Source organism: Myotis myotis, unplaced genomic scaffold (genome assembly GCF_014108235.1).
Source record: "Myotis myotis isolate mMyoMyo1 unplaced genomic scaffold, mMyoMyo1.p scaffold_m19_p_5, whole genome shotgun sequence".
Taxonomy (NCBI): Eukaryota; Metazoa; Chordata; class Mammalia; order Chiroptera; family Vespertilionidae; genus Myotis; species Myotis myotis.
Window position 1 is genome coordinate 99,699,764 of NW_023416357.1, and position 27,936 is coordinate 99,727,699.

Here is a 27,936-nt window from a genome sequence, read left to right on the forward strand (position 1 = left end):
AAGAGGGGCAAACAGAACCTGGGAGAGTAACACGCAAGCGGCAATAAAACCCATCACCTGAGCAGCCACCCCTCTGTGAAATAGAGTCCTCCCTTCCCGGAGCGAATCACACCCAAGTGCTATTCCCTCTCCTAAAACTCATTGTTGGGGGAAGTGTGCAGTGTCTGTAACCAAGTCCAATGTCAAACAAGTGGGGGGCCTACTCTGAGTCATAAACCCTGATGTCCACAGGGCCCAGCAGGCAAAACAGACAGTGTGGTTGCCCCAGGAGAAGGGGAGGTGATGGGGCTCACCCCAGGGGCAGCCTTGCCTTTGCTCCAGCTTCAAGATGACACAGTCAGATTTTGAAAGGTAAGTCATAGTCTGAGTTTTAAGGGAAATTTCCAGATTTTTAAACATTAGCCCAATTTCCAGAAACAGTATATGGGCTGAATACATAACACCTGCTGGCCCAGGGCAGGAGCCCATCTTCTAGGTGCGCCAATCCAGAGGGTGTGAGTCCTCTTTTCTTTTTAGGGAGTTGGCAGGACCTCTAGGAATCACTAGGTCCAAACACCCTCAGCTGAGAACCAAGAAAACAGACTCACAATTGACAACACTCGTGGACAGCAGGGACCTGGGAGCTTGAGACCCGGACCTGCCCGGCACCTGCTCCCTGGTCCTTCCTCCCCATCTGTCCACCTCGGCCTCTCCTCTCCACCCCCATCCCCACCTCTGTCTGTGTGTGTCTCTCTCTCCATGTCTCTTTCCACCTCTTTCTCCCTGTCTGACCATCTCGTAAGTATCTCCCTTTCACTCTTATTCCTACTGTCTCTCTGCCTCTGTATCTATCTCCTGCCCTATCTGTGTCTGTCCACATCTCGCATTGTGTCTCTACTTCTCTGTCTCTGTCTGTCTCTCGCCTGTTTCTGTCCGTACATCTGTCTCACTGAGTCTCTGTCCACCTCTCTCCAAAGCCAGAGCTCAACACCCCTTGCCTGCCTGCAGTAGGTCCACCTCATCGTTTCTCAGGAGCCAGGGCAGGGGCGGTTGCTGAGGGGCCCTGTGTACCCAGGCTGGAGAGGTAGGGAGAGAAGGCACAAAGGGCATGTTACAGCCACCCTGTGAAGGAGACCTCACTTCCCAAACACAAGGAGTGCCCCTGGCTGTCTGACTTGGTGGAATGACGGTGACAAGCACGGTAGCTCCAGCTCCTGTGGAGCCACGCTGGGCAGATGAGGACAGAGGCCCAGAGAGCCAGAGGTGGAGGTGCTGGCCAGACAGCCTTGGTCCTGGCCAGGTATTGCTCCAAGGGCTGGGCCCAGGTGGCCTCCTTCCAGCCACCTGACCAAGTCAGCCCCGCTGGAAGCCAGACACTGTCCTAACAGGAAGGCAGGCCCTGGAAGTGTCTGGATGCCTAAGAAAAAGGCAGGGCTTCCTCCAAACCCCTCTCCCTCCAGCCCTACGCCCCCCAATGCAGGATGGAAGAGGCACTTACAGAGTGCTCATCGTGGTCCACGCTCTGGGCCAGAACGGGGCTGAAGGAGACGGGGGACAGGGCTCCTGGCTTCTTCCTCACCGCCCGGATCTGCAAAAGGGCCCGGAAAGCTGTGCAGAAGAGAAGGGCTGATGTCAGGCAAAGAGCAGCCAGTTCCAGCACCACTGAGACCCGCCCAGCTGTGGGGACACTGACCACCACCCACACCACAGCGATCCCAGGACAGGCCACGTTTCCAATTTAGGCAGATCAGTCACACGAGGAAGACAGAGGCCAGGACAACACTGCCCCAGCTCAGTGGAGCTTTAGAGGCGGCAGGCAGGACGCAGCCAGTCTCTGACCTGCCACACCTGACTGTGAACATGGCTTCAAGTTACACCTGCCAACCAGCGAAAAGCACACAGCGAGCCCTGGACACTGCGAGTCTCTTCCTGGAAGTTACAGTAACCACAGGCAGGCAGACATGTGTATGTGGACATTTGTGATGGCGCAATGTCTACACAGGTGATGGAAGGAGAGGAGACTTGGGTGATGAACACACACTAGAGTGCACAGATGATATGTTGTGGAATTGTGCCTGAAACCTGTATAATTCTGTTAACTAGCGTCACCCCAATAAATACAATAAAAAGGAAAAAAATGCTGTCCAGTTCTAACCTCACTGCCAACACCTGCCTGGAGCACCCTTCCCGGCCGTCCTGAACGTCCCGTTTTTCTGGAGGCAGACTTTTGAGATCTGAACCTTTCACATGCCCGCAGCATCGCCGTGGGTGTGAACTACCTGCATGAACCACCAGACTCCCATTCGCTGCGAACCAGGTGGGAGGCTGATGCCTGTCAGTCAGTGCCCGGCTGCCCTGGTGCGGGGTCCCCACTCACGCAGCCGGCAGATGGGGCAGTTGCTGGCCTGGTAGCGCAGCGTGTCGGCACAGGAGTTGCACAGGCACAGGTGGCGGCAGGGCAGGATCAGCGTGTCCCGCAGGTCTGACAGGCACACCACGCACTCATTGCTGTTGTCACTGTTCTCCTCGTCTGAAGGCTGCAGGGACAACGAAGGCTGAGGGTCAGTGGCTTTCTGAGAACCAAGAGCCGGAGGCCGGGGGCCAGCTAAGGGGCCGGGAAGGGGCCTTCCTGCTCCTGGCTGCCCCACCAGCCAGCCCCCACGGCCCCTGGGGGCAAAGGGAAGCCCACGAGGGTGGAGGAAGGTCGCTGCAGAGTAGGAGGCCTCAGTAGTTGGCCCAGAGTCACGCTCCCTGGGCACCAGGCGCAGATCCAGCCCAAGCCCACCCCACAGCACAGAGGAGAATATGTAGCCCCGCCTAACACACTCCCCAAATCAAGAAACTCAGGTCTATTTCTATTCCCAAAACCAAAGAAAAAATGTGGAAGAGACACAACACTAGGAACACATCTTCCAGAAGGAACCCACTTATTTGGCTAAGACAAACAAACAAACAAATCAGACAAGTCTAACTTGTTTGACATATTTTCATCCAGTAATGGCAGCTTCTGGAAAACAAAATCTGGATCAAGAGGCAGCAACATTCTAAAACAGGGATCGGCAAGCTATGGCCTGCTCTGTTTCTGTAAATAAAGTTTTATTGAAACACGGCCTCACCCGGCTGTTTCCATCGTGCCTGGCTGCGTCAGTGCTCTAACGGCAGTGTGAACATCCAATGGACACATGCAGGCCAGTCACACTGGAAGTATTTACTATCTGGCCCTTTGCTGAAAGTCAGTGACCTCATGGGAATCAAGCAGAGAGCGCTCATCTGAGGCCCGGGCCTGGTGCCCTGTCCTGCTTCTGGCCAGTTGCTGCTGGTGAGTGAGACATCTGGAGATTTTTAAAAGGCGGCAGTTCCATTTGTGCCTTTAAAAAAGGTGACAGGGGCACTGGCTGAGTCTCTGCTAACTTCCTGGCTGTGCCAGACACGCCCTGCCAGCCACCAGGCCTGTCCCAGCCGTCCAATGGGGCGCCCTCTCCCCACACGCCACAGGGCTCCAGTCGGGGGAGGAGCCAGTGGCCGGGCAGCGAGGCTCACCCAATGGTTCTGAGAACAGGAAGGCAAAGGCGGCACTGGCTAAGCCCAATTGGGCAAGAGGGAACCCCACAGCCAGCAGTCCAACGATGGTAATAAGCCACTGAATTTTCTAGAAAAAGGACAATGGAACTGAACTGTTAACTCTTTTTAAAAAGTTAAGAAAAAATGATGGAACCTGGGGTCCCAGGGCCTCCGGGGAAGGAGTGGAAGGGAACTGGCTCATCTACATCGACCTGCGGGGTCCTTCCTGGCCGGGGCTGGGGGCCCCAGGCAAGTCATTCTCATGAGCCTGCTTCCCTGCAAGAGGAAGGGGAAGTGGGGAGTGAGGCCAGCCTGGAGTCACGGTGCGTGCTCACCACAGCACATACCTTCGTCTCCTGGTTGTTCTTGTTCTCAATGCCATAGATCTCCTGCAGCAGGTAGCTGACCCGGTCTACCTGGAGAGCAAAGAGGCATCTGGGCACTTGCCAGCCCCTACTCAAGGGCTCCTCAGCACCACCTCCCAGACACCAGGTTTGGGTCCTGGAAGCAGGCACAGTTGGGAATTCTTGTCCAGTCCCAACCCCAGAGAGTGGGTCCAATGCCAGGAGAGGGGCAGGGAGAAACTGCTACCTGCCCAGCCCAACTAGTAGCACGGGAGTAGGGCTGGGGCCCAGGTGGTCCTGTCCACCAGAGAGGGCTTGGAGCCAAGCTTCACACAGGCCCAGCAACCATACCCTCTGCACACTTACTGTCCTCAACCTGGAGAGAAAGCACTACGGACTCACCCATCACCAGCCCCACAAGCATGACCAGGTTCAGGCCTCACCCTGGCCACGTTTAAAAGCGGTCTGAGCTTCTGCGTTTCCCATAGTTCCATGGAAACAAGCATGCCTCCTGAGAGCCATAGTCCTCTCCCAAGACAAGTGCCCTGACCATCCCTAGGATCCCCAGCCCTTCTGCAACCATCAAGTCTGGATCTGCCAGAGTTTTCCCCTTACCCCTCTTTTAAAAAACGAACCAACACCACTCCTGGGTGGCTTATATACCTGAGCAGCTACCTACAAGGATAACCTAACTATGGACTAGAAACAGGCCCCACCATGGCCGTTGTTAAAATCAGTCTCAACAGTAACAGGCACAGTTCAGGGGACCCCATTCTCTCAATGTCCACTGTGTGGAGGACACCAGAATATTTCATCCTGGGTTAGGACCATGGATTACTGACTGAAAAGCTGTACTTCTCTACAGCTCCCACTTGTTCCAAAATATTCCATCTTTCCTCTCAAATATTAACTAAATCCATTTTTGCCCGAAACTGAGGTATTTTCCGTAATTTGTGAGGAGGAGGAAGAGGGGAGGCTTCGGTCTGAGTTTCCTGTTTCCTTCCTCTGTCCGTTTGTTCATTCAGCAAACAGTTACTGAAAGCTTATGTTCATGCTGGACAAGACTCAGGCTACCCCAGTCAGTGCTGCTGTGCGTGGTGTATGCAGTACACACGCACCCGATGACCCAGAGCCCGCAGCGATGACAGACCAGTCAACAGGCCTGTCACCAGCTACCTACAGCCACCTTGGTGGGCAGGGAAATAATCCACGGAGTCTAAACATGTCTTTTGAATCAAAAGGGCTCATGATATTTCCTCTGACAGACTTACAATTTGCTTCTGCTTCAACGGCTTCACGGAGAAACTGCCGTCCACATGCTGCAGGGAGGAAAACACAGGTTAACTCGGCACTGCTCAGCCAGCTGAAGACCCTTCTTTGGTCAGTCCACATCCATGGCTGGAGAGAGGAGGGGCCGCGTGAAGCCTAAAGACCCAAATGCGGCCTCTGACCTGGCCTCGGCGCTACCCTGAGAACCTTCTAAAGATACCACCTCCTGGGTCCCACCCTGACCTGTAAAGCGAAACCCTCCCTGCGCAGCTCTCAAGCACACTCAAGGTTACAGCCACCAGCCAAGTTCTGATGATGGACAAGAAGCAGCACCTAGATGGCAAGAACTAGACCCCAGTCCTGGCCCTCAAAGGGCTTGACCTAGTCAGAGACACAGCCCAGAACATGCACGTGCTGGGGCAAGTGGTCCTGCCCACCGCGGAAGGCCTGAAGCCAAGCATCTTGCGGAAAACCCAAAGGTCTAAACACTGTGAGAACAAACTAGAGCAAACGTGTTCAGTGGTAACTGGGAGACATACTACTCAGAGTCGACAAGATTAATTAAGGTACGAGATCAGATCTTACAACACCACCAATTATCCTTCTGAGTCAACTGAGACTAGCACATGCATTTTCTGGGAAAGCTGATGGGTTCCTACAGAAGTTTCTAGTATGTTGGACTCCAAAAATAATGCAGTTTCTCACTGAGCTCTAAACTAGAAGCACAGAATGAAATGTTTGCCAGCGATGGCCCATCCACCTCAGCCAGAGAAGCAAATGGGTAAATAGTTCCTGTCGCTTCCAGCCAGGCTTAGGGAGCACAGCTGGCGCCCAGAACTGGAGAGGCAGAGGGCCAATCTCTGCTCGGGCACTTGGCATCGCCACCGCCTCAGAAGGCCAGCGAAAGCACTGGGCAAAGGGGCCAGAAAGGTCTCAGGCCGGGCTACATTGACCTCTGGGCATCTGGAATGACCCGCATCACAGGAATGGGCCAGGCTCTGCACGTAGGATCTCAGGGCTGCAGACACACAACCGGCTGAAGAAGCTGGGGGTCAGCAGGATGCCCAGGAGTGGTGGGAATTCCAAAACAAGTAGACTGAGCCTGGTTTCCTCGTGGGGTCCTTAATGGTCATCCCCATAGGCCACAGACTGGTGCCAAAAACACTATACGGAGCGCCAACCAATGTCAGAGAGCACTGGGGGTAGGGTGTCAGGCGCGGCATTTTCGAACACAGGACATACCCCACTACCTCTGTTAAAGGTCTCAGTGAACAGGGACCCTGTCCCAACACAGCGGGGGACTCGTTTGCTGCATGGATGACACGGAACTGCCTAGCCCCAGGACCAGTAGCGACAGGAAGTGGGACTATCTCTGGACCCAGCAATGTCCTAATGCGGAGACAGTGGTGAGGCAGACCATCCTTGCCACCAACTGCACCCGCAAACACAGCCATAACACATGAACACCGGGGCAGCCTGGGGACTCGGGTCTTTGTGGAAAGAAGGGGCAAACACCAAAGTTCAAAAATATCTAATGCAGACTAAAGGCACTACTAAATGAATCCTCTCACATAAATGGCCCCTTTACATGTGGGGTATCCCTAGCTGGGACCCTCTTTTCAGTTCCACCACCCACAGAGGTCTAGGACCATACTATGCAGGTGGCACCCTCGCCCGCCCCACCAGCATTCACTGAGCACCTACTGCATACTGAGGCCAACAAACTAGGGGCCATTCTACCCTCCTGGACATCCGATGAGCGAGTACAATGAACGACTGCCCAAAGTTAGGCAGGCCCCAGTGGGGAGGGAGGCCTGCCCAGCCCCAAGGGACCAGGGGATGCAGCCTTCTGGAGGCGAGGCAGGACCACTGTGAATGTTCAGGGTCCATGTTGAGAGGTTCCGATGACACTCAGATCCTGGGTCTGGTGGGAAAGGCCTCGGCCTTAGGAGCTGGTGGCTTGGACAATCCCCTCAAATCCCAGAGGGAAACTGGTCTGACCAGAGCCCTCCAAGTAGGCATCCCGTTCTGGGTACTGGCAAGTTATAGGGACTTGTAGCGGACTGGCTTCCCAGAATACGCCTCACCACACAGCACAGGCCTGATGGTGACGCTCGACTTCAAGGCCCAGCCTCCTGAGATGCATCATCTCCCCGGGAGCCTGGATCGACTAGGGAACCTTCCATCTGCCCTGGGCCTCAGGCACTCAGCCCACATGGCCTGGCATAACCCCCAAGTTCAGGCTTCTGGTCTCAAAACACCACCTCTTTGCCCACAGCTCCCAGGTCAAGGGGCAGGATGGCACTTACCTTTTCAAAGGCAGCCAACAGCACATGGGCGTGGCCAGTCACCTCCACAACTGCCCAGGAGAGAAGAGAGAGAAGAAAGCGCTCAGAGAGCTGACATGCCCCACCCCATCTTCCTTCTCCTTCCTCGCAGCAGTGCTTTCCCGCTCTCAGCCTAGAACCTTCCTCTGCCTGGGGGTCCCGACCTCCCTCTGGTTCACATCTCTCCCCTCCTCCAAAGTGACCACTCTTAATACCTGTTGTCTCACTCTGAACAAAAGGGACATTTCAGGCAGGGCTGAGGAGCTCTGGCAGAGCTCTAGCATTCACACCCCAGGCTGGGGGCCTGAAGCCCACAGCAGTGGAAGGGAGACTGGGCAGGACTGGCTGGGTCAGTTAGGAACCCAGCATGGCCTGAAGAGGGCCTGTCTAGATCTCTGCTGCTCTCTGCTAATGGTCTCCCATCATTCCACTGCAGGGAGGACACCAGAATCAGAGGCTGTCTAGCTGATGTTACTGCCATGAGAGCGAGGCGTTGGCATAGGGCCTTGACACTGCGGGTGGGGACAGCTGGCCAGGAATTCCTGAGCTAGAGTGAGGCCCCACAGCCCCAGGTCGGAGAAGTACCAAGGGGGCCCCAGAGCGGAGATGGAAAGCTGGTTCTAAACCTGCTAAGAAGGCTTCCCCATCCTTCATCCCTTCTGGATACATTCCTCCCTGCCGACAGCGGGGAGGGCCTCAGGAAATGGTTCTTCTCACAAGGTCCACCTGCTGGAAGGGAGTAGGAAAAGAAAAAGGCTTCTCACCGTCTCCTTCGTCCACAACGGCCTGGATGACCACTGGAAACACTCCCCGGTCCAGGTCGAAGTTCAACTGAGGAGAAAAGGCAGCAAGATGGGTCAGACTGCACTGGAGAAGGTGCAGGGAGGGTGGCATCACAGCAGAGCTTGTGAGGACAGACAGCAGCGAGGACAGAGTCCTGGCTGTGCGCGCGTGCACTCGCGTGTGTTAAAACAGATAAAAATGTTTAAAATGGCAAGTTTGTATTCAATTCTATGGCATTAAGTACATTCATAAGGTCTTGCAACCATCACCACCATCCATTTCCAGAACGTTTTATCATCCCAAACAGGAACTCTTGTCCCCATTAAGCTACTCCTCCCATCGCCCCCACAACACACATACACACACACACACACTCTACTCCAGGGGTCCTCAAACTACGGCCCGCGGGCCACATGCAAATACAAATATTGTATTTGTTCCCGTTTTTTTGTTTGTTTTTTAAAAATATACTTTATTGATTTTTTACAGAGAGGGAGAGGGAAAGTTAGAAACATCGATGAGAGAGAAACATCGATCAGCTGCCTCCTGCACATCTCCTAGTGGGGATGTGCCCGCAACCCAGGTACATGCCCTTGACCGGAATCGAACCCAGGACCGTCTGCAGGCCGACGTTCTATCCACTGAGACAAACCGGCTTCGGCCCCGTTTTGTTTTTTTTACTTCAAAATAAGATATGTGCAGTGTGCATAGGAATTTGTTCATAGTTTTTTTTTAACTATAGTCCGGCCCTCCAACGGTCTGAGGGACAGTGAACTGGCCCCCTGTTTAAAAAGTTTGAGGACCCCTGCTCTACTCTGTAAGAACTTGCCTGCTCTGGACATTTCATAGAAACGGAATCTATCTGTCTTTTGTTATGGCTTCTTTCACTCAGCATGCTTTCTAGGGTCACCTCTGCGACAGCACATCAGCTCTTCCTTCCTTCTCAAGGCTGAGTAATACTCTGCTGCGTGGCCAGGCTGGTCACCTCTAACGGACATTTGGGCTGTTCCCCCTCTGGCTGCCACGGCCAGTGCTGAGATGAACGATGCTGGATGAGCAGCTGTTTGAGCCATTTTCAGTTCACCTGGGCACACCAGGCGTGGAAGGGTGGGTCACATGGGACTGTGTTCAACCTTAGGAAAGGTGCCTGGTGAGGCCCCAACCCAAGAAGGAAGGAAAGCAAAGAGACCACGTGGCTGGTCTGAACTCGAGGAGAACCCTCCCATCACTTCTCCTTCTCCAGCTTCACTCCCTGCGGTCCCAGCTGCTCTCAGGCTGACGGCCACACTCCTTCCGACACGTCCACGTGGGCGTGGCCTCCAGATCGCTGGCCAGTGGGGGCTGTGGGGCAGGTCACACCAAGCCCACAGGAGAGAGACAGCTACTGAGGGCACCCACAGCAGGGGCTGCAAAGGAGAGGCCTGGAAGGTGCCTGTGGGTCCCTGGCCGTCAGTGGGAGGCAGGACTGGGAAAGGAGCCAGGTGCTGGGACAGGGTCAGACCCAGAACTGCCAGGTTGGAGCATAGCTCCCTAACCCAGCCTGTTTCCCCATCTAAAAGAGGGATAAAAGCTACGTCTAATGCAGTGGTTCTCAACCTGTGGGTAGCGACCCCTTTGGGGGTCGAACGACCCTTTCACAGGGGTCGCCTAGGACCATCGGAAAACACATATATATTGTTTTTGTGATTAATCACTATGCTTTAATTATGTTCAATTTGTAACAATGAAAATACATCCTGCATATCAGATATTTACATTACAATTCATAACAGTAGCAACATTACAGTTATGAAGTAGCAACAAAAATAATTTTATGGTTGGGGGTCACCACATGATGAACTGTATTAAAGGGTCGCGGCATTAGGAAGGTTGAGAACCACTGGTCTAATGCAAAGGCTCTGAGCATGGTGCCTGGGAGAGCACACAGTGAGCACCAGCCATTCGAAGCTGCATGTGTTCAGCAGCAGGAGCCAAGGCAGGCAAGCGGAAAGACACAGGGCTTGGACCCCAGGAACAAAGGACTTTGTGGGGACGTGTGCAGGGCAGCTACATGTGGGGAGGTGTCCGGGCCCACCCAGGCCTCATGCTCCCACGGCTGCACCAAGGAAACTGGGACTTATGGGAGGAGGGACCACCTGTCTGCCCTGCGCTCTTGCTCTGAGATGATTCTTGGGAGAGGGGATCACCCAAGACAGGAGTCACATGTCTGAGGGACAGGGTCCCTCTGCAAGCTTGTTCCTGCCCCCATCCTGAGTCAGGACACAGGAGCAATCTTGCCAACGACCATCCCAGTTACTCTGGTGACGATGACACTGAGTGTATTACACAGGTGCTGCCCTCTCAAAGGCTGTAATTAAGCCCAGAAGGAGGTTTGTTCAGGTGACAGAGCCAGATCGGGAGCAAAGCTTTGTGCAATTCATCCCATGTACTTCCGGCCAGCTTTGGGAATATAATCCTTGGCGCTGATGTCGGTGCCTTAGAGCAGCCACCAAGTGATTTGCATTATCTTTCTCCCCTGCACAATAAGCCAAGTGCTGCCTCAGTACGGCAGAGTCTTGTTTTGCTGTTGAACTAATAGCGGTGGTCTGGAGAGGTGTGTGCGGTGGCTACACCACCAGCAGACAGGGACTCTGGACCCTCTCTTCTCCTGTCCTTATGGCAGATGGGGCTCACGATGGACAGTCCAAGCCAAGTGAGCACTGTGTACGAACTCCTGAGAGAGCCTGAGCCAAGTGAGCACTGTGTACAAACCCCTGAGGGACAGCCTGAGCTAAGTGAGCATGTGTACAAACCCTGAGGGACAGCCTGAGCTAAGTGAGCATGTGTACAAACTCCTGAGGGACAGCCTGAGCTAAGTGAGCATGTGTACAAACCCCTGAGGGACAGCCTGAGCTAAGTGAGCACTGTGTACAAACCCCTGAGGGACAGCCTGAGCTAAGTGAGCACTGTGTACAAACCCCTGAGGGACAGCCTGAGCTAAGTGAGCATGTGTACAAACCCCTGAGGGACAGCCTGAGCTAAGTGAGCACTGTGTACAAACCCCTGAGGGACAGCCTGAGCTAAGTGAGCACTGTGTACAAACTCCTGAGGGACAGCCTGAGCTAAGTGAGCACTGTGTACAAACCCTGAGGGACAGCCTGAGCTAAGTGAGCAAGTGTACAAACCCCTGAGGGACAGCCTGAGCTAAGTGAGCACTGTGTACAAACCCCTGAGGGACAGCCTGAGCTAAGTGAGCACTGTGTACAAACCCCTGAGGGACAGCCTGAGCTAAGTGAGCATGTGTACAAACCCCTGAGGGACAGCCTGAGCTAAGTGAGCACTGTGTACAAACCCCTGAGAGAGCCTGAGCCAAGTGAGCACTGTGTACAAACCCCTGAGGGACAGCCTGAGCTAAGTGAGCACTGTGTACAAACCCCTGAGGGACAGCCTGAGCTAAGTGAGCACTGTGTACAAACCCCTGAGGGACAGCCTGAGCTAAGTGAGCATGTGTACAAACCCCTGAGGGACAGCCTGAGCTAAGTGAGCACTGTGTACAAACCCCTGAGAGAGCCTGAGCCAAGTGAGCACTGTGTACAAACCCCTGAGGGACAGCCTGAGCTAAGTGAGCACTGTGTACAAACCCCTGAGGGACAGCCTGAGCTAAGTGAGCACTGTGTACAAACCCCTGAGGGACAGCCTGAGCTAAGTGAGCACTGTGTACAAACCCCTGAGGGACAGCCTGAGCTAAGTGAGCACTGTGTACAAACCCCTGAGGGACAGCCTGAGCTAAGTGAGCACTGTGTACAAACCCCTGAGGGACAGCCTGAGCTAAGTGAGCACTGTGTACAAACCCCTGAGGGACAGCCTGAGCTAAGTGAGCACTTTGTACAAACCCCGGATGGACAACCCTACAGATAGGATGTTCCTACATCCAGGTGCCAGATGGGAAACCCACACTTGCAGAGGTAGCACAATCTTGCCCAGTGCTTCATGAGAGCCAGGGTCACCTCCAGGCCTGCCCACCTGTGTCCTCAGTTCCTGAGATAGGCCCCAGGACACCCTTGGTATTTTCATCCTTGAGACTCTGCTCTTATCCAGCCTGCCCCAGATCTGTCTAAATCCCATAAAAAAGGTGCAGACAGCTTCTGTTGACCTGTCTAGCTTTTCAGATGGCAGCACCCCAATTTTCCTTGGGGAATTTTGGAAACGACCTTTCTCCCACCCTGGGTTTGTGCTTGGCCAGAGGATGGCACAAGCCTGCCTCAGGTGGGGTCCATCCAAGCATTCTGGGGCCCAAGCTGCTGATCTAGAACAGCCTGAGATAAAGGCCAGCTCAGGCAGGGCAAACCCCGCCCTGATGACATGGGCCCTAGAGCAAACCACAACCATCCAGCTTTTCAGAATCTAAGCCAATAATTCCTGGTTTTCTTTTCTTAAGCTAGACTTAGGTGTGTTTCTGTCTGTTACAACCAAAAAAGTTCTGACATAGACAGATGTCTATTGCAGCAGTCCTCCCAGTGCCTCTGCTAACATTCAGCTTGGCGATCACATGCTGTCAACAGAGCCTACAGCAGCACCCTACATGCGGCCTTTGGTCAACTAATTCAGGAATCTCCAGCAGAAACCTACACTGGTCGGCCCAGTGCTGGGCCAGGGGAAGAGACAAGGGGGATACTGTGACCCCAGATCTCCCTGGGCACCTGGAGTGCCTTGACAGAATAAGCCTCCACACACACAGCGAGGGGCCCAAAAAGTGTGGGGACCCGGGGAGCAAGAACCATCTCCCCCCCAAATTCCTGCTCCACACAGTCACACACCAGAGCTAAGCATGCTGGAAAAGGATAGAGGCTTCCACCCACCACAGAGAAGCTGAGGGAGATGTTTATTTTTACTGCAAGGAGAGCAGCTTTCTTAGGGAAAAGCAACCCCCTAAATCAGGAGGAAGAACCAGGCAGCTGATGCTAGCATGAGTCACTGACAGGCTTCCTGGCTCACTCTTTGTTCTTTCCCTACATGGCCCTGGCGGGGGCCTGGCACTCTGGCACCCTCGGGCTCTTCAGGTACAGAGATCCTCCCCACCAGACAGGGTCTTTGCAAACCCCAGGTCAGACAGACACCAGGAAATAGGAAAAAGGCAAAGAGCAGAAGAAGAAAGGGACGTGGCTTTGACTAAAATAAATGGAACCCCCCAAGGGGGATAGTAGGGAAACCAGCAGAGAAGCCACTCCAGCTCTGAGGTGGTCTGTGAGTTCTGACCTGGAAACATGTCACAATATCCTATATAATAAAAGGCTAATATGCAAGTTGTCCCCTCGACTGGGAGTTCAACCAGGGAGTGGAGCCGGCCCACCAGTCGCCCACGGCCCCTCTCCTCAGCCGGCCCAGCCCCCAATTGGCCCCGATCGGGGTGGGCCGGCTGGACCCCACCCATGCACGAATTTGTGCACCAAGCCTCTAGTGATTTAATAAAAAAATAAAAAGTATACATGTGTGGAGACAGGTAGGGGAATCTCCATAACTTATCTCTTACTTTTGCTGTGAACCTAAACCCACTCTTTAAAAAAAGTCTGAAAAAAATTTTTTAATTAAAAAGCAGCATGGCCGGCATGGCTCCACAGTTGAGCATTGACCTACGAACCAGGAGGTCATGGTTCAATTCCTGGTTAGGGTACATGTCCAGGTTGTAGGCTTGATCCCCAGTGTGGGGTTTGCAGGAAGCAGTCAACAATGATTCTCGCTCATCACTGATGTTTCTATCTCTCCCTCCCTGCCCCTTCCTCTCTGAAATCAATAAAATATATTTTAAAATAATTAAATAGTAAATTATAGCCAAGACAAATGAAAACATGCATTCAAAACAAAAACTTGAATATAAAATAGTACCATTATTCAAAATAGCCAACAGCCAAAAGACATGATGCTAAGTGAAAGATACAAAAGGTCAAATAGTATATGGTTCTATTTATATGAAATCTCCAAAACAGGCAAATCCAAAGAGACAGAAAGTAGATGAGTGTTTGCCAGGGTCTGGCGGTAGGAACAGAGGTTAACTGTAAATGGGCATGAGGGATCCTATAAGGAGGATGGAAACTGGATTCTAAAACAGGATTGGTAATAGCTGTGATCATAAATTTACTAAAATCTCTAAGTTAAACTATGGGTGAATTTTTTAGTATGTAAATTATACCTTAATTGGTAAAAACAATGAAACAAAAATAGGTCAGAAGTGTATACAGTGTCAGCACTCACACTATACAGTCTGTTTGTTCTCAGTATATGTGAGGGCTGGGGTCCAGGACCCCCCTTGGATACCAAAATTCTCAGGTGCTCAAGTCCTTTCAATAAAATAGAGTAGTATTTGCATGTAAACTACATTCATCCTTCCCTGTACTTTTAATCATCTCTAGATTACTTACAGGACCTAGTATAATGTAAATGCTATATAAATAGTTGTTATACTGTATTGTTTAGGGAATAATGACAAGAAAAAAAAAGTCTGTACATGTTCAGTACAGACATAACCATTCCATCGTAGGCCTACTACATAGCACACATTACCAACAACATAACATTTAAAAAATATATTTTCCATCTGTGTTAAATCCATGAATGCAGACCCCACAGACACAGGCCCGGGTATACATGTCTATGTATGTATTCCTTACACCACAACCCTCTGCAAAAATAACTGTCTTCAGCCGAAACCGGTGTGGCTCAGTGGATAGAGCGTCGGCCTGCGGACTGAAGGGTCCCAGGTTCGATTCCGGTCAAGGGCATGTACCTGGGTTGCGGGCACATCCCCAGTAGGAGATGTGCAGGAGGCAGCTGGTCGATGTTTCTCTCTCATCGATGTTTCTAACTCTCTATCTCTCTCCCTTCCTCTCTGTGGAAAATCAATAAAATATATTTAAAAAAAAAAAAAAAAAAAAAATAACTGTCTTCAGCTTGATGAGCATCTTTTCTGGTTTTTCCTCAAGAATTATATACACATACATTATACCTGCAGAAATGGTTTTGAGCATTTGTGTGGATGCCACATACAAGAGATTATACTGCATTTGTTTGCAACTTGGTCTTCTCCAAGCCCAGAACGGGCTTTCCACATCAGTATGTACAGAATACACAGATCTCTCCTGTGCTTTAAGATTGCATGGCATCCCATAATAGACATGAGCCAGGGTGCCCACATTAAATATATGGGTGGCTCCCATAACATCAATAAACTAAACAACTCCCTTTGTGATGGACGTGTACATTGTTTCCAATTTTTACTATTATAGACAGAGCTGCAATGAACACCCTTCACATCCTGTAAATTACTGTCCCTAGCTGTGGAACCACTAGGTGGAAGGGATCCTGCCACGCTGCAGTCTTGTGGGCCCGACAACCACACCAAAGCTGGGTACTGGAGCCTCTGCTGTGGCCGGCTGTCTTGCTTCGATCATTCCTTCCAGCCAACACTTGGACTGAACTGCACTCCACATGCCCAAATGAGCACACACACCTTGGTCCACAGCTACTCCTGATGCTTATCAATGTTAGGAATCAGCAAACAGGCCCCACTGTGCTTGCCCCCACACGGCGGAGGGAATTCCGGCAAGAGGCCAGGAGGTTACCTCATCGTCCTTCCACTCTGAGAAGTCGATCTTGAAGGAGGGCAGAGAGAACTGCTGGCTCACACCCCTCTTATAGTGGACAGTCTCAGATTGCAGGGCAGGGCTTTTGGGGATGTACCTAAAGGAGAGAAAGGAAGGTGAGACTGCCAGGACCTGAGGCAGGCACTGGCAGGCACTGGTCTTTTGGGAACCTAGTAGAAACCTGCCTTGCAGGTCCCACCCTGTAAGTCCCAGCCCTTATCTGGGAGGCAGAAAGCCAGTCTATGTGGCCACGTGGCCCTCACACCCCGAGGGCCTCCAAGGTCTCATTCTGCTCACCACAGCTCTGCCTGGTCCAGCCTGGTTACTAGTCTTCCAGAGCCCACACCTGCCAGATAACATGGCTACCTTTCCAGATACGGCTATGCCTTTCCATTTGCTTTTTACGGTTTGTTGACTTCTTTAAACAAACATGGCCCAAAAATGTACACTGTCTCACCCATAGAGAAACTACTCCACCACCTTGGCAGTGCCAAGGGCCCTCCCATTCCCCACACCCTTGTGTTTGCTCCCAGCCACCTGCTTCCCTGCCCATCCACAACCCAGGCATCACTTCTGGAAGAGCCGAGGCCTAGTCACGCATGGGTGTCTCTTCTTTAACATTCCACTAGCAGCCCACCTACACGCTGCTCCTTCAATACTCATGCACCTGAGCTGTCCTATGGCCACCCTATATGGAGGTGCTGTGTTCTCTGAACACTGCATCTGTTCCACTGCATTTACTCTAACTGATGCAATCAGGCCCCTATTGGTGAGCACCAGGTGGTCTCCAATATCTTGCTTTTCCAACCAAGGCTTCCAGGACCCTCTTCTGCATACACCTTAGCCACACATGTAAGCATATTCCCAACATAAATTCCCAGGAAAGGAATGGCTGAGTTAAAGAGTACACGTTTTCAATTCTGATAAACTCAGGCATCTCCCCATTCAAGAATCCAACACACAACCTTTGCTGCCTCCCTGTGCCCCACCCCTCACCTGCTGTCCCTTGGGCTTCTCTCTGTCTCTAGGACAAAGGATACTCTCAAGGACCTTGGCACGTCTGGCCTGAGAAACTGGCACTGCGGGCTGCTTGTGTGCAAAAAGACGTAAAGCCAGAACTCTCAGCTACCACTCCATCCCCAGATCAAGTCTGGCCACCACATGGCTTTCTCCCACAGGAGGAGACGGGTGCATTCTGCCCGGCCCATCTGGGTCTGGCCCCACAGATTGGTGGCAGGCCAGCTGTGGTCGTGCTGAAGTTGCAGATTTCAAACTTTTGGGGTTCAAAGGACCCTATTTCAAATAGAACCTCTAAAAGTTCAAATATATTAATTCAGACAGACGCAGAGCTGCTGGGGCCCACCATGCACCACAGGGACTCACACAGCCATCCCGTTGAGAAACTCCTCCACCGCCTGGCAGTAGATGGTGATGGCCACCCGGGCATCGGCATCGAAGGTGAACTCCAGGCTGTAGAGGACATGGGGCTTCTCGCTGTCCTCGGTGGGGCTGTTGGCACCATCTTTATACCTTCCAGGCAGGCAGAGGGACAGGCAGTAGGTCAGGGGCATGCCTGCAGGAACATGGCCAGCCTGCACAGAGCACGCTATGGCATACCCCAGGGGGCCCTGCGTTGGCTGCCTGGCTGCATCCCACCTTTCTGGAAATGTGGATGCCCACTCCCTACTTGGACAATAAGGCCCAATAACGCAAGGTTCTCCTTCCCTTGTCACAGAAAGGGAGACAAGTTCTCTTGGGTTGGAGATGGCCCCAGAAGCCTCAGGTCTTCCAGGTTTAAAGCAGTTTATCAATCCTGACAGTCAGAACTGCGCCATTCTTGGCTGTGGGGGCATCCTGTGCACTGTGGGGTGTTCACAGCCTCCCTGGTCTCTGCCCACCAGATACCAGGAACACCACCCTCTCTAGCTGTGACAACCAAAAATGTCTCCAGACAGTCCAATGTCATGGGGTGGGCACTTGGTTGTGAACCCCTAGTTTAAAGAATGTGGCAAGGTCAAGGGTTACCTTACGAGCCGGAGCGAGTCTTTTCGGATGTTCACTAGGCTCCTCAGCGTCTTCACTGGCTCATGGGGAGCAGGGGTGACATAAGGAAACTAGGAGGGAAAAACCGAAAGCAATCCCAATGACTCTCCAATATGGCAGAGGACAGAAAACAGGGATAATGCAAGTACACACATGGCGCTCTGGGGCTCTCATGCCAACCACTAGATGACCTTATTCTCATTCACATCAAGGTAAACTGCAGGCAACATGGCTGGCAAAGGAGAGTCAGGACCAGAACACCCTGAAGGATTCTGGCCATGTGGCCATGGTGCCCTATTCTAAGGACTCTCGATGAAAGTGACCTGGCCTGAGGGATCCCAGGGGAGCGATTGAGGTTGGGGCTCTCAGACCTCATTGCCAGGCTTTCTATTCAAGGTCAATGGTCAATAAAGATTCCAGTAGGGACACATGCACATGTATGTGCGCACGCGCATGCATGCACACGCGCACATACACACTCACACTCACACACACACACACTGCTGTAAAACTGGTGGAAAATGGGGATGCATCAATATCGGTTTCCTGCTTATGAGAGCGCATTGGGGTTTTATACGACACCATCACCAGGAAAAACCGGGAAAAGGGCCTATGGAATCTCTGTGTTATTTCCCTACAAGTGCAGGTGAATCTATGGTGGTCTTAAGTAAAAGTTAAAACAGCACACAAATTTACAGAAGGCCTGTTGAGTCAGACCTTGGGTCGAAGCTGAGGCTTCACAGATGTGGAAGGTGAGGTTCTGTTCTCATTCTCGTGGGCTTGGGAGGGTGGCAGAGGCCAGCATTCTGTGTCCTAGCCCTTAGCCTCCCATCCATCAAAGGATCCATTCAAGATTTCACGCCAAGCAGCTGCTCCGAGGTCAAAGCAGCCTGGAGAACCTTGGTCCAGAGGAACTACGTCTCCTCCAGGGCAGGGAGGCCCCAGAACTCAACCACCTCAGGGGATGGAGCCCAGTGTTTCCTGAGAGAGAAGGCCTCTGCCTGGCCCCTTAACTGGGGATTGAATCCCAATCAGTGCCACCCCTCAAGAGCCCTCTCCTGTCACCCTCTCTCATTTGTCAACTGTTCTCTTTTTTTTTGTTGTTGTTGTTAATCCTCACCCAAGGATATTTTTCCATTGATTTTTAGAGAGAGTGGAAGGGAAGAGACACACAGAGAAAAACATCAATGTGAGAGAGACACATTGATTGGTTGCCTCCCGCACGCCCCCAACCAGGGCCAGGGATTGAGCCTGCAACCAAGGTAGGTGCCCTTGATCGGAACTGAACCTGGGACCCTTCAGTCCACAGGCCAACACTCCATCTACTGACCCAAACCGGGCAAGGCAACTGCTTTCTTCTTTATTGCCTGCATTCCCCCCCGCGCCCCCAGGGAATGGGGCAAGATCTGTCCTCTGTCCCCAGCCCCTGGCAGGATCCCAGGGACACACTGGACAAATGGAACACAATGAGCAAACATGCGCTTCTCTTGTGACTGGTGAAGGAGAACTTGTAAAAATTATTCACCAGCCTTTTACATTTCTCCTTTGGATCATATCTTTTGCCCTCTGTTCCACTGTTCTTTTTTCTTTTCAAATAAAGTCATTCAAGGGATCAAAACCCTAACGTTCATAACCTCACAGCAGGGATGCACCAGACTCCACAGCAGCTGCTCTGTCCCTAGTGTCTCACCCTTGGTCCCCTGCCTCTAAGGGAGTATCGCCAGGACACGCCCCCTGCACACGTCATGTGCACACAACCAGTTGGCAGCTCTGCCCAGTTTGAGATGACTTAGTACCCACCCATCCTTGCAGCTTGGACACAGATGGCTGAAGGCAGAGACCTCGCTCCACCACCCACATGCCCAGCCCTGCCGAGACCCACCTGGACCGGGCGATTGCCCAGGAAGTTCAGATCCATGTTTTCTCCAAAGAGGTAACCTTCAGGGTGGGGGGTGTCAAACTTCTCACCTCCCATGAAAAAGTGTGTAGCAAAGTAGTTTCCTGGTTTAAAACAAAAACAAAAACAACTTTAGGTTAAGGCTCAACACAATCCAGTGAGAGCATCTGATGGCTGAAGGGGCTCAGCCCTGAGAAAAGCTCCATTCGGAGAGAAGCCATCACGGGCTGTCCTTCCCACTCTGGCTCCAGACACAGGACTCAGATCTCCCACCCAGCCTGCTCCACCTCTGCGTCTACCCAACACCCTTCCCCCTCCAGGAACTCTCCTCCCAGCTTAGGGACTCATCCAGTACCCAACACCAACACCGCTTCCTTCTCCAGCAGGTTGAGTTGTGTTCCTCACAGGAATAGGTTTCAGTCCAGACCCCTAGTGCCTGTGCATGTGACATTCAAAAACAGGGTCTTTGCAAATGTAAACCAGTTAAAAAAAGGTCAGACTAGATGGGGGCCCTAAATCCAGTGACAGTCTTCCTAAGAGAAAGAGGGAGACTTGGACACAGACACACACACAGAGGGAAGGAGAAAGTAGGAAGACGGAGGCGGAGACTGGAGATTGGAGTGGCGTAGTCACAAGCCAAGGAATGCCCAGAACCACCGGAATCTGGAAGAAGGAAGATCCTCCCCGAGAGCCTTCAGAAGGAACCAGCCCTGTCAATGCCTTCATTTTGGACTTCTGGCCGCCATAACTGTAAGAATAAATTCGGCTTTTTTAAGCCACCCGGTTTGTGGTGCTTTGTTATGACAGCCCCAGCAGACTAATACTTGTTCCCTGACCCCAGATTAAGTAGGCTCCTACAACCCCAAATCCAAGCTCTGAGTCTAAGTTATTTCATTCATATCTGACTCCCCCCATGAGTCCTGAGACTGGAGCTCATCTGGAGGGGAGTTTCAGGAAAAGGCAGAATCAAACACGGAGCCAGCATGAAGCCAGGTAGTCCCTACAAGGCCTTCCAGGTGGGAGACAGGTCCCTGGCCCTGAATTTCCTGCTCCAACCTCCTCCTGGGACCTTCAAGGTCCAACCAGGTATGTCCCACTAGTTCCCAGAGTTTCCTTTCAATCGGCAGAAAATGGGTGAAGTAGGCTTCCTCCAAGAAGGCCATGGCTCTTACCTCCTGGACAGACTCTTCCCATACTGAATAGGGCTGACCTGTGTAACAAGCAAGATAACGTGGGAAAGATGGAGGGGGACTTCCAAGGCTCTGGGAGAAGCCAGCTTCCCCTCCATGTTGTGAGGACATTCAACCAGCCCTATGGACAGGTCCACCTGGTGAGGAGCCGGGACTGCTAGCCACCTGCCGGCAACTTGCCAGCCCTGCGTGACAGCCACCCAGGAAGCAGATCCTGTAGCTCAGCAGACAGTTTGACGGCAACCTCATGGAAGACCCCGAGTCCAAACCAGCTATGCCACTCCAAATTCCAGACCCAGAGAAACTGTGAGATAATAAGCATTTATTGTTATAAACAGCTAAACTGTTCATTTGTTACTCGGTAAGACATAACTAACACAATGGGCTTCCCTCCTTTCTCCACTCTGGGCTCCCAATTCTAACATATTTCAATGGCCGCCACCCTAGTCAAAGCCACCAGCATTTCCTGTCTGGATTATTGTAATCCACTCCACCAGTCTCTCCACTCTCACTAGCCCCAAAGTTTATTTCCCACATCCCTCTGCTCAGAAACTTGACCTCCTAATCACATCAGAGTAAGTCCCAAACTCCTCTCCGTGGACTGCAAAGTCTTCATAATGCAGACCCTCCCAAGCCCATTTATACCCCAGGGCCCTTGCACTTGCTGTTTCCTCTGCTTATGAAGTTCTTCTCCAAGAGCTCTGCCTGATCCTTTACCTCGTTTCCTTCTCAGCAGGGCCTTTTCTGATCATTCCTTTTAAAATTTACTATCTCCACCTCTTCTCCTTGCTTGTTGACCAGCCTCTCCCATTCCCCTCCTCTGCTTTATTCTTCTCCAGAGCACTTTTCACAACCTGATATACTGTACACAGGCGGCCTCCACATCTTAGTGCAGTTTTAAGTTTTAATAACTTCAGAAATATAAATGCTATAAAATAAAACCTCTGGATTAAGAGGCAATGGATAAGTTTTACTTTTTTTTACTTTACCTGCATTTTATACATTTTCTATAATTAACCTTTAAAGCAGGAAAAATTATTTTTAAAAAGATTGAAGACATGGGACAAGGATATGTGTTACAACAGTGGTTGTAATATCACAAAACTGGAACCATGTTCTGGAAAAACCAATGAACTGTACATTTAAAAGGGTATGTGAATCTTATCTCAATAAAGCTGTTATTAGGAACCGGAGAGAACTTGATCAAGTCGTTACCTTATAAATCAGCAACAATTTTTTGGTATTAGATCTTTATGTGATCTTTGAATTTGTCAGCAAATAATGTGGAATTAGATGCTACTGTTCTATCAAACCCCTGTTGACTCCCATCTACTGATTTATGTGAACACGGTTTCTCAACTTAAAATGAAAAACAGAACTAGAACTGACACTGACCTGTCTCATTCCAGCAGCAGGTTACGTATATTCAACTGTGACTACGAGTTAACTGGGGGAAAAGTAACCTATCCACTTAAGAGATACATGTCTAATACTTTTTAATATTTATGTTTCTTATTATAAAAACTGTTATATTTGTGTTGTTTTGATCAATTGGGTATTTATAATGCCCACTCAAACCAGAAGAAAAATTCTTTTAAAATTCTCATTTCAATTTATGTACATATTTTGGTTGCAGGGACATACAATATGGTGACCAATAAAAGACTTTCAAGCACAAAAAGTTGTAGCCACTCTACATGTTCCTCAACAGGGAAATGGACAAACACTGCGGCAGTAACAAGAGGGGACCACTCTCTGCCTGTCAGCACACAGCAGTCCAAAGCAAACACGACTCACACAGAGGAGTTTGGAACTTCATAGAGCAGCCCCAGAGCTCAGACCTGGAACACCAACACACAGAGAAGAATGAACCAAACATGGGAAGGAAGTGCCAGGTCCAAGACGGGGTAGAAGTATGAAAGAAGGAGACAACAATATGGAAAATGCTAACTGTGAATTCTGGATGAAGGACATTCTATACTTCTCTATATGTTTTTCAAATGCTCACATTTTTTAAAAAGGAACGTTTAGAGGACAAATGTGTGCATCACAGGGTACTGGTAGCAGTTCCCAAGTGTGCAAGCATTATGTATGTGTGTGCATATGTGTATTGTGCATTGCCCTGGCCAGTTTGACTCAGTGCATGGAGCGTCGGCCTGCGGACTGAAGGGTCCCGGGTTCGATTCTGGTCAAGGGCATGTACCTGGTTGCAGGCACATCCCCAGTGGGGGTTGTGCAGGAGGCAGCTGATCGATGTTTCTCTCTCATCGATGTTTCTAACTATCCCTGTCCCTCTGTAAAAAAAGTCAATAAAATATATATAAAAAAAGAGTATTGTGCATAGTATAGATACATCTGTATATAGATATATGTGTTGTGCTTGCGGGTGCATGTCTGTATCTATGTGTGTATGGTGTGTGTGTTGTATGCATATTGTGTGTCTATGTGTGTGTACAAACTTTTGGACCAAAAGGAGCAAGCTCAGCTATGAAGAGGGAAAAAGGGAAATTAGAAAAGGCAGACCAGCCGGTGTGGCTCAGTGGTTGAGCACTGACCTATGAACCAGGAGGTCACGGTTCGATTCCCAGTCAGGGCACATGCCTGGGTTGCGAGCTCGATCCCCAGTAGGGGGCGTGCAGGAGGCAGCCAATCCATGATTCTCTCTCATCATTAATGTTTCTATCTCTCTCTCCCTTTCCCTTCCTCCCTGAAATCAATAAAAACATCTTTAAAAAGAAAAAGGCGACTGAGAAGAGAAACAGAAGGAAGACATAAAGGTGAAAAGAGAACAGAAGACACCACCACATCACCAGCTCCTCCTCTATGCCCCTGAGGCAGTGCCCTAGCCCGGCCTTCCCACAGAATCCATCAAGGGGGGACAGAGCCCCTCTCTCCCTCTCTCTCTCTCTTCATTTTTTTTTCTTTTAATCCTCATCTGAAAGAAAGGGGGGGGGGGGGAGAAAGAGAGAGAAACATTGGTGTTAGAGAGAAACATCTATCAGTTGCCTTCTGTTCACTTGCCAACCAGGGATCAAACCCACAACCCAGGCATGAGCCCTGACCAGGAATCGAACTAGCAACCTTTTGGTGCGCAGGACACAGAATGATGCTCAACCAACTGAGCCACTCTGGCCAGGCCCTGTCCCCACTTTCCATGTGGGAAACTGCACTCGGAAGTCACCAAGGTGTTGATGGTATAGCTGGGCTCAAAACTGCTGACTCCAAGCTCACCATGTCTCAGCCCTGTGCACACCAGGTGCCTCCCCTCCGCTGCACAAGGATGGTGACCCATGGTCAGTGATGTCATCTCTGGTCACAAAGAGTGGCTGTTCACACACAATGAACCACATGCAAAGGCCTCCCAGATCAGAACGTCCTTCTGTGGCCACACTTAGAGGGCCTACCAGAGGCCATGATTTCTGCCTAGAGCCCCAGCAATGTGGCACACTCCAGGATGCCACAGCCTCAGAGCCTCAGTGGGCCATCCTCAAACATGATGGCTAAAACAAATTCATGCCCCTGTCCCCTTCTTCCTCTCACCAGTCGAGGGGAACTGAAGCTCAAATGGTTTGCCTCCTCTCTGTCCAAGGGATCCAGACTCTGCCCTACTTACAGGTGCCCAGGTGATCTGGATGGCAAGGAGGTGAACAGCTACCAAAACAAAGAGTGAGGGTGCCTTCCCAAGAGGCTACCAGCATTCCCACACATGGGCCCTGTTTCCCTTTAGAAACCAGGATGCAGAAGGACACACATTTCATCATATTCTAGAGATGACGAAAATCAAAGCCACAAGGCCACCAGTTAGTTAATGGCTGACTCGGTGATGGCCAGTGGAGGGTGGGCAAGGACTTCCCTTTGGGCCAGAGAGCAAGACAAGCAGACTTCTGGGTTTCCCTTTTGTTTTGTCCATTCCACTTTCAAACGTGTGTGTAGTACACATGTGTGTGATGACCATCATTTACAAAAGAAAACTGAAAGGTTCTAGATTTGATTCCGGTCAAGGGCACATGCCCAGATTGTGGGCTTGATCACCAGTGGGGGACTTGCAGGAGGCAGCCAATCCACCATGATTCTCTCTCATTGTGGATGTTTCTGTCTCTCTCTCCCTCTCTGAAATCAATAAAAATATATTAAAAAAACAAACAAACAAAAAAACCACAGCAGGACGATTTTAGAAGCTCTCAGCCTCCAGCAAGAAGGAGCACTAAGCAAAGATTTTGGTTCTCTTGAGTTTCCATAATTTGTTGTAGCCACCTGTAGGGAGGCTGGGATCCTCCCCAGCTTAAACCCCTTTTCTGGAAACAGCCTCCACCATCCATAGGGGTGGGCCCCAGCTACCACCAGAACACATGGCCCTCGCCCCCTGGATACAACTGGTTGGCCAAGGTGAACACCTGACTGTGCTGAGCCAATAACCAGATTGTCTTCTCCATGGAAGTGGACTGTGGAACTGGAGGACCCCTGGTGGGTGGCAGGAGGCTTTACGAATGTCACAGCAACATGATGCTGAGGCCAGAGTGGAAAAAGATCTGACAGTTTCCACTTCTTGATTACTCACCCTTGGGTTCCAGAGGACACCCACACACACACCTTTCCAATGCATTCCATTTCTTGCCTAAGCTAATTTCCACAAACACCGTAGCAACAGCCAATTTCCAAAGAATTTAAAATGTAAAAAAAAAGCACTTGGGAAAGTACTCCTTTCAGGGAGGAAAAAAAGAGGTAATCCAATATAAAATATATGCAAAATATGTCACCAGGCCCCTAACAAAAAGAGGGAGAGATGAATGGCAATTTATAAAAAGGTGCCCAACCTCATTAGTCATCAGGAAAAAGTAAATTACAACTACAATGAGAAAACCCTGGCTAAAATTAAAAAGGAAAGCAACAAATAAAACACACCATGATGCTAGCCGTATTGGTGAGAACAGAGAGTCAACGGAACTCTGGTGCTCAGCCGGTGGGTGTGAGCACTGGTTCAATTGCTCCATGAAACCGTAAAAGCTGCTGATGCCGCAAATGTGCCCAGAGGGCCACTGAGCTGTGCACTCAAAAACAGTAAAGATAGTAATTATTTATGTATATTTTACCACAATTAACAAACCTGAAAAAAAAAACGGACCCAAAGAAATCAGACTCATGGACACCAAAGCCAGTCACAAGCGTGTCCATGGCACATTCTGCATAAGAGACCAAACCAGGAATTTCCCCAGCACCCCTCCACATGAATGAAGCATCAACTGGAAGATCACATAACAATGAGAGGAAACCAGCTACCGCCCATGAACTGTGTACAGGGCCTCTCATCGTCAAATGTGGAGGGAGAGTGTCCAGTTCTGTTTATATCAAATTTAAAAATAGGCCAAACTTACCTCCACCTCTGTAAGATCAGAAAGGGGTTTCCCAGGGAGGAAGAAGATTGTGAAGGGGCACCAGGGGGCTTCATGGGACCACTACTTCAACATGGTGAGTTGTAAACACTGTAAAGGCCACCCCAACTATGAGGAAGAAAGCGCACACACACACCCCTTTTATCTTGGGCAGCACAGCAGCCACTTTCGTGGCATGAGGTAAAAGGCCCCTTGGTCATCTGGCCACAACAACACTAATTCGGGCTTTCTTTAACTGCCAGGCTTGCAGGCCTTCAGAGAACACAATTTCAAAGGGCCAAGAAAGGTTCTGTATATGCCTGCAAATATGGCAGGGCTGATGTGAAAGTTCAACAAACCCCAGGGAGAGCAAAGCTGGCAGGTTATTTGAATCAAAAATGACGATTTCTCAACAATTCCCAAAGAAACTATGAAAGGTCCCCTGCCACACGCACGGAACTGAGTGGGACCTCAGAGACAAACATGCAGAGCTCCAGGGTCCTCTCAAACCCCCGAGGGTGGGTGACACCCGAAAATCAAGACCTGACAAACCTCACCCCAGGGAGCCGCAGGGTCCACATGCCATGGCAGGCTTCTAAACCCAAGCCATCCTCTGCTTCTTCTTCAGGGAAGTAGGTTATAAGTCCCTTACCCCGTCAGGGCCAACTTAAAAGCTTTTTGTTGCTGTTGCTTTCTTATTGTGTTTACCTGAATTTTCACCACTGAAGATTGGAAAATACAGCTCAGTTATACAGCTCTTACAACAATAAACTCCAAACCAAGTTGACAGGAGCAGAAGCACAGAACTAGTTCTTATGTGAATGGCACAGGTGACATTTGGGGGAGGTGAATGTCCTGATGCCAACAATGATGGTACAGGTCTTTGAACGGGGAGGTGAAACCCTGTGTGCAGGTGGAGCCCCCTCTTCCCACCCCCGTCCCACTGCCACCAACATTTGGGTCTCAGAGCGCAAGTTCACTCCCCTTGGATAGTGATGGCTCATGGAACCAGAATGCCCCTAGTGACAAAGGACACCCTTAGTCACACAAGCATCCTCCCTCATCTAGAACACCTGCCTCAGTTTTTTCCTTCAGGCACCAAGTAAATCAGAGTCAGCAAGGCCCTGCCTGCCCTGGGAAAGATAAACCAACACCAGCATGGAATGTGGTCAGATAGATGTTTCAACCTGAACACAAAAGCACACACCACAAGTCTCCTCACACCCACCTTGGGTCCCTCCATTACGTGGGCACAGACCCAGAATTCCTCAGCCCCGACCTGACACCCCACAGAATAAGAACACAACACATTCTGCTTGAGCAGCTTGCACACTAGGGAGATGGGGGTTGCCTTCTGTAATAATAAATTTGCACAAGCATGTATTAAACATCTATTGTGCACCAGGCCCAGGTGCTGTGCAACAAAGAGCTCAATCTGATTTCTAATTCCTCCACTAAAGAGAATAAAAGTCTGGTGTCACAAGGACATGGCAAAGCTCCAAGAAGATAATAGAGGTGAAATGCTCTGAAAGTACACACACCTGATTACAAAAGGGTT

At 50.7% G+C, this 27,936-nt stretch overlaps 1 protein-coding gene across 14 annotated transcripts in view; it reads right to left on the reverse strand.

Moving 5' to 3' along the window:
- MGRN1 (mahogunin ring finger 1) overlaps window positions 1-27,936 on the reverse strand; it is a 49,681-nt gene that overhangs the window by 11,862 nt on the left and 9,883 nt on the right. For 10 of the 14 annotated variants that reach the window (XR_004967837.1, XM_036311052.1, XM_036311058.1 and 7 more), the window contains exons 2-11: window positions 19,805-19,923; window positions 17,905-17,993; window positions 17,263-17,409; window positions 15,859-15,976; window positions 8,245-8,311; window positions 7,463-7,512; window positions 5,156-5,203; window positions 3,888-3,956; window positions 2,357-2,516; window positions 1,478-1,587 (exon numbers count right to left, since the gene is read on the reverse strand). Coding sequence is in view for 13 of the 14 variants with exons in the window: in XM_036311052.1 (XP_036166945.1) it covers window positions 1,478-1,587; window positions 2,357-2,516; window positions 3,888-3,956; window positions 5,156-5,203; window positions 7,463-7,512; window positions 8,245-8,311; window positions 15,859-15,976; window positions 17,263-17,409; window positions 17,905-17,993; window positions 19,805-19,923 (977 nt within the window). In the remaining variant the exon portion in view is untranslated. Of the gene's footprint in view, window positions 1-1,477; window positions 1,588-2,356; window positions 2,517-3,887; window positions 3,957-5,155; window positions 5,204-7,462; window positions 7,513-8,244; window positions 8,312-15,858; window positions 15,977-17,262; window positions 17,453-17,904; window positions 17,994-19,804; window positions 19,924-20,991; window positions 21,113-27,936 lie in introns of those variants that run through there. The other 4 variants (XM_036311054.1, XM_036311061.1, XM_036311057.1 and 1 more) reach the window with 4 other exon arrangements.